Source organism: Asparagus officinalis, chromosome 3, assembly GCF_001876935.1.
Source record: "Asparagus officinalis chromosome 3, Aspof.V1, whole genome shotgun sequence".
Lineage (NCBI taxonomy): Eukaryota > Viridiplantae > Streptophyta > Magnoliopsida > Asparagales > Asparagaceae > Asparagus > Asparagus officinalis.
In genome coordinates, this window is record NC_033796.1 from 26,336,889 (window position 1) to 26,344,146 (window position 7,258).

Sequence of the window (7,258 nt, forward strand, 5' to 3'; positions counted from 1 at the left end):
AATTGGATTTTGGAATCTGATAAATTCCTAACTCTTCTACAGTTAAAAACAAGGGGAAATTATTTAAAAAAAAGTTACCTCATATTTCTTACGGAAATATCAGAAATCCCTTAGAACTTTTTCAACTAACATCCCCTCACTTTTAACATGGATACCCAACGCTGGCTTATTTGCCTTTAATTACTCAAAATCCTGTTACAAGATTTTAAACTTTGATCCCCGCACAAAATATACACTTAACTTAAAAATTGTTCTAAAAAGGAATTTAAAAACTTTAACTTTGGTGCCGTCGATATTTTACGTCAAAAATCTTCAAAGTATCGAAGTTGAAAATGGTGAAAAAACAACAGTTATATACTGCTTAAACACTTGCATACGGCAACTATATGATGACCAAAAAAATTGAATAATTATCTGTCAAAGGAGCAAAAAAGCCTCTAACTTTTAGAAACAGCTGCAAGATGCATCATTCGCTTGCTACCTGCTGCCAGTGCGAGACGTACATCTGATGGGTATCAAAAGGGAACGAAAACCGAGAAAATCCCACAACATGCCCCAACGCACAGGCACATACAGGATCAGGAGAGAGAGAACGTAGGGGGGAAAAAAAAGAAGAAGAGAGAGAGAGAGAGAGACAAGCTCCCTCTCTCCCTCTCTCTCTCTCATTAGTTATTTATTAATATTAATGCACATAATTGTTGGCTCGTTGCTACTTTCTATAAAAACCAACAGCACGCAAGTCCAAAGCCCATCACAATAAGCCCAGCTTCTGCCGGTTCAAGCCCCCCCACTACCAAATCCACCGCCTTCTTCTCTCACTCACTCACTCAAAAGGAAGCAAAACATTAAAAAAAATTGAACTTTGGAGTTTGAACTCAGATTTTTCTTCTATCATCATCATCGCCATTATTTTTCTTGGTTTCTGGGTTCTTATCTCCTATCTCTGTTTACTATTATGGATCGTCAGATGAGCACTTGGCTCGGGTTCTCTCTCTCCTCAGCTCCTGCTCTCTCTAACCAAAACCAAGACGAGACCTTTAGCAATCATCAAAGCAGCAACAACAATGAAAACTCTAGCAATCCTCCTCTTACTGTTATGCCTCTGAATTCTGATGGCTCAATTTGCTTCTTGGATCCCAACTTCAGGCCTCACAACCATCACGTTGATGCTGATACTTCAGGTATAAATATATTTGAAATCAATCAGTGTTCTTCTTACTTTGATATTTAGTTTAATGGGTTTCCTTAAATATTTGATTTTGTCTTGATAGCAACTGTAAACAATTAAAGTTCTACTAATATATTAATGTTCCACTTGTGTCCCTTGAATAGTGCCTTTTTAAAGCCATTTTCAGATCCTAGTGCCCTTTATTAACTTGGGTATTTGGCCTTTGGTTACTTTCTGTAGGGATCTGGTCCTTTTCCTCTTTAATTTACTATGTCTCCTCACGTTTGGATTATAATGAAACACAAGCTACACATGTTAATAAAGGCTTATAATGCCATAAAAGTATTGTATTAGAATATAAAAAAAATATAATCATCAATTCTCACTACTACTTATCACTACAACTTGGGAGTTAGTGCTGTTATGGTGAGAGCACTGCAACTTGGGAGTTGTGCTGTTATGGTGAGAGATTTTAAGATGATACAAGAACAATCAAGTTTGAAAAAACTACTGATCACAAATTTAAAGCGAATTTAAAAAGATCGATATCGCAAGATGAGTTCAGATTTTTTAGCCTATAAAAAGTTCCTTAAAATAATATAATCTCAACTTTCATCAAAGCTTACTTGTTGAATGGGTTAGAGGGACTTAAAATATTAACTGTTTGTGTTTCTCGGTTACTTGTCTCTAGGTGTAGATATTTTTAAAACTAATATTATGTTATCATTGTAAGGGGTTTTTCTTTACAATCTTATAAATTTTGTTCTTAATAATTGCAACTGTAAATAAAGTTCCATTAATTTGATTCATTAATGTTTTATTTATATACCTTGAATAGTGCCTTTTTTGGCTAGTTCTGAGATCCTATGTCACTTCATTCTCCTTTATTTTAACTTGGGTCTTTGGCTTTACTTTCCATTTGGAGTTTCAATTGGGATTTGGTCCTTTTTTTATGTTTTTAATATGTCAGTGTCTTGTTATTCTCCATAGTTCATTTCATTAATTAGAGTAGAATGAAACAAGTTGTACATGTTAATCAAGGATTATATATTAGCTTTATTAGATTGTTTGAATGTTTGGGGTTTGAGCTTATTTGTTTCTAGGTAATGACTCTAGGCTAAAAGCTCAAGCAACATACTTGAACTGGGTACTTCCCAACTCTCAAGATCTTATCCAATGTATTCATAGATTTTTGTACTTGTGTCAGCTATTTTGTTGCTAGTACTGTACTCATTCTTAATGTACTTAAATAGTTTCGCTCAGCGTGTATCTAATCTACTGGTTGGAGAATCTTTCTTTACTCCAACTCTTTAAAGATTCCAATTCATTGAAGATGAGATAGTAGATGTATTTGTGTGTTCCTACCTACCAATTAATAGCACTTTACCAACATTAAACTTAAGTGACCCATATTTTAAATCCGAGTTTGAAGTATTTAAGTGTTGCAGATGAATGCTCTATAGTTAAAAAAAATCAGACGTGAATTTTTCTTCACGTATCCAAGAATATCACATAACAGGGGTACTAAAGTGAAAATTTTTAGAAAATTTAAGATATTTAATTGAGGCAATTAACAAACTGAGCGTATCTACATGCAACATGGGATCAATAAGAGAGCACAAAAGTGCAATATTGAATTACTAAGAGGGCACCAACTTGCATATTGGGGGCATTTATTTGCAACACTTAAATACTTTTGGGCATTTAAATGCATGGTTTTTTAAAATAGAGGACATTAAAGTGCAAGATTGGTGAAACTATAGGGTATTTAAGTGTAATTTAGCATAGTTATAATTCAAATCTCAAGGAAAAGTGTAAATATCAGAAAACCCCCTTAACTTTGGACGATTAACAAAAAACCCCTTAACTTTCAAAATATTAGAAACCCCCTTAAGTATAGGGATTATCATAACCGCCCCCTAAAAAAAAAACTTTCAGATTCTATTAGAAAACCTCCTTTAACTTTGAGATTTTATTAGGAAACCCCTAAACTTAAGGGTTTTATTTATTTTGAAAGAGGGGGGGGGGGGGGGCCAAAGTCAAGGGTGTTTTTATCATATTTAGCCAAAAAAAGCAGCTGATGAAACTAATTAACACATTGTCGTTTATAGATTGGAGGTATGGAGGTAGCAATGAGGAGACCAGAGGACCAAAGCTTGAGGATTTCTTGGGTGGGTACTCTGATAACACAAATGAAGATAACCAAATTCAAAGCCCACGCCCTTTATCACCCATCAACGAGTTCTATTACCAAAACCCTAACCCTACTGAGATCAATGTCAATATCCCTCCTTGCTTTAGCCCATCAGAGGGTAGGGACCCACAAGATAGCAACATCCACAACCCATACCACTTCCTTAACTCCTATCAATACCCTCAACTCCAAATGCCTAACCACAATCATAACCCTATAGATAGTTGTCAAACATCATTATCGGGTCTGAAATCTTGGCTCCGTCAAAACCCGTACCCGTCTGCACCCGATAAGCCTAGTCATGAGTCCAATGTGCAGGCATTGACCTTATCAATGAGCCCTGGCTTGATTGCTGAATCTAGCCAAATTTTGGTGGCTGAGCCGCTACAGGTGGCTGTTGATAACAGGAAAAGGCCGGCAGCTAAGGCAGGAAATAGAGATTCCGGCCCTCGGAAGTCCATTGAGACATTTGGACAGAGAACTTCTCAGTACAGGGGAGTTACTAGGTAATTTGACAAAATAATTGGATTTTGTGCTATTTATGTTATGAATATTGTTTATTTGTTTTTAGAGAAGTTGTTGATGTTTATGATTTGAGTTTGTGAAGGCATAGGTGGACTGGGAGGTATGAAGCTCATTTATGGGATAATAGCTGTAGAAAGGAAGGTCAGACTAGAAAGGGCAGACAAGGTATTTGGCTAGTTGATTAAATTTCTATACTTCTGGTACAATAGTATTTCATATTTATACTTTGGGTTTTGTCATATTAGACCTCCAAATCTTTAATAATTTATATATTTGACCATTTCATATTTCCAAAATTTGACCCCCAAGATCCTCATATTTATTTGAAATGGGGCCTGATTTAAATCTACTTAATAAATTAGGATGTCTTATTTAAACCAACTTAATAGATTTGGGGTCTTGTTTAAAACAACTCAATGGATTTGGCGGTCTAGTTTAGAAATATGAAGAATTTGTGGTTTAGTGCAGAAGGATGTGGGGATTTAATATGACACAAACCCTGATAATTTGACAATCCTGTGAATTTAAATGTCATGAGAGATGCATTTTGGTTGAGCAAGGTTTTAGAAAGTATATAAAGATTCTGTGCCAAAAGTGAGAACAACTTTTAAACTGCGCAAAGTGTTAAATCTGATGTTTGCCAGAAGTGTAAGCTTCCAATTTTTCCGTAACGTTCTCATTTTATTTGAAAACTTTGAACTAACGCTGTATTTTTTCACTCGGGTGGTCAACTGTTTGCCCCTGCGACATTTTGGCAGTGTATTTAGGTAAGAGAAAAATACTTCTCAAGGTTTAGTCATAAACTTGCTAGATCTGAATACTAATTTGGTTCTTGGTTATATTTATACACTTTATTGCATCAAGGGGGTTATGATAAGGAGGATAAGGCAGCAAGAGCATATGATTTAGCTGCACTTAAGTATTGGGGTCCAACAACTCACATCAACTTCCCTGTATGCTTTTCCCCCTCTAGCATCCTTTTTCTTGTCTTCTTATCTTACCCTTTGTCCCATTTATTTCGGGGTTAGTTTTCATTTAATAACTTCTTTTTCTCATAATGTTCAGTTGAGTACATATGAGAAAGAGCTGGAGGAGATGAAGAACATGACAAGACAAGAATTTGTTGCACATTTGAGGAGGTTTGTTGAGTGATTAATTCCAGCTAGTATCATTAATTTGTTTAAAATTCAAGAAACTTTGAAAATTGCAGAATTTTAAAGATATATTTGTTTCTTTTTTTTAAGGAAAAGCAGTGGATTTTCTAGAGGAGCATCTATGTACAGAGGGGTCACAAGGTTCTGTCATGGACAACTTTATCATTGGAACCCTATACCTTTTTATTTACTACTTAGCAGCTTTCTATCATATCACCATTCTCCAACCTCTGCCCATGCTCTCTCTCTCCCTCTCTCTCTCTCTCTCACGAAAAGTATGCTTACCATAATTTGTTGCAGGCACCATCAGCATGGGAGATGGCAAGCTAGAATAGGGAGGGTGGCAGGGAACAAGGACTTGTATCTTGGAACATTCAGTAAGTACTTCAATACATCCCTGCAATTATGTGTCCATGTCTATTTAGAAACTAAACTAACATAGAAAATTAAATTTAGAGCTGTGTTTTTGCTTTAGCTCCTGTTTGACAGCTTGAGGTAACCCCGCTGAGGGGGACAATAACGGACTAGGGGATTAATCCAGAGCTGAAATGGATTAGGCTGGTTCTTAAATAGTCCTCAAGTTGCCAAGCTTACCCTTTGTCAAAATTCTAGATGCACCAAATATTTACAGTGCTACATTGCTAACGTACATTAATGTTGGGTGTAGTCCTGCGTTTCTGATAGCCAGGAGTATCCATTAAAAAGTCGATACAGTCCAGATCATGTTATCTGCTCTTGTTTAAATTTCATCATTCGCGGTAATGTATTTTTCTTTAGCTCAATCCGAATATTGTGATAATTGTTCTCATAAACAGGTATTAACTGTAGAATATTGATAGTGTTTATGTCGGACTTAATCAGAATTACTTGAACATATATTAGGCGGATCCAAGATCTTGTCCCAGTACTAGTGTCCTACATAATTCTAGTGGTGTTATAAGTTACAAATACAAGTAAAAAATAAATAAGAATTGCTATAAAGCATTAAACAACCTGAAGAGTGGATCGCGTAAGTCCCCTCGTCTGTGTCAGAGTTCTTTGGTGATTTGTTGCTATTCTATACCTTACACAAGCAGAAACAAACTCTCTTTATACGTCCCTATCACACCCTCTATCCAACATCATATTCTGATGAAAAACCTGTCGATCGTATCCAGGCACTCAGGAGGAAGCTGCAGAGGCCTACGACATCGCCGCCATAAAATTCCGCGGAGTAAATGCGGTAACGAACTTCGACATCAGCAGATACGACGTAAAGCGTATCTGCTCAAGCTCCCACCTCATTGCCGGAGATCTTGCCAAGCGCAACTCTCCCAAGTCCACTGACTCCTCCGAGCCGAAGTCACTCGAGCTGCCTAGCTCAAACTCAGCTGGCACGCCCGAAGACTTGACCAATATGGCGTGGGACCCATCTCGGGCTGAGCCGGGCTCAAACGGAACGGACCAAGCCAGTCATGGGGTTTCTTTGGAGGGCAAGAGTACTGAATGCGGTGAGTATATGGCTCAGGGGTATTTATTTCCGAAGACGCTGGGGCCCATGTTTGCTTTGTGGAATGAATGAGAGGAGTTCGGGTTTACACGAGGATGGATTTTGGCTTAAGATTGAGGGATTGGAGATTTTGGGGTACGGTGCTCTATATCCTTTTGGTTGTTTCTTGCGCCATGTGTATTTAGTTATCTTGGAGAAGATAAAACAATTTTTGCAACATGTTATTGAGATACCAAAATGTGTATTTGATTTCAACTATTTTACAAGGGTGATCGTTATGATGCTATAGAAGGACATTTATTTTAGCTCCTAAAACTAGAGGGTTAATTGGAAAAAAAACAAAAACGAGAGGGCTAATTGAAAGTTTACTGTGTAATATGAGGGTGTAGTTATTGATTCCTCGTCAAATCCTTTTTTTTTAGAAGTAGATTTCTCCTCAAATCTTATAACGCACTATTATTAGAGTCACTTGAAGCTAAAATATTTTGTGTCCGTATTTGACTAAAGAAAAGAGGGTAAATTTCACAAAACCTCTAATGCTTGGGGGGTATTTCCCACTTGACACCCTGAACACTATGTTTTTTGTCACTAAATACCATAAAAAATTTGCACTTAACACCCAAAAAGCGGATGAGAGAAAATTTGCACTTAACACCCAAAAGCAGATGAGAGAAGTCGAAGTTACCAGAGATATCCAAAAAATAATAAAAGTCGAGAGATTTGCGAGA

The 7,258-nt window shown here is 36.8% G+C and overlaps 1 protein-coding gene across 1 annotated transcript; it reads left to right on the plus strand.

Annotated features, from left to right (window-relative positions):
• Positions 658-6,841, plus strand: LOC109833510 (AP2-like ethylene-responsive transcription factor AIL1). Its single transcript, XM_020401205.1, has 9 exons — positions 658-1,181; positions 3,280-3,868; positions 3,970-4,052; positions 4,646-4,654; positions 4,752-4,840; positions 4,953-5,026; positions 5,132-5,182; positions 5,342-5,418; positions 6,199-6,841. Exons 1-9 carry the CDS (start codon positions 956-958, stop codon positions 6,600-6,602), a joined length of 1,602 nt encoding a protein of 533 aa, XP_020256794.1. The 5' UTR covers positions 658-955; the 3' UTR covers positions 6,603-6,841.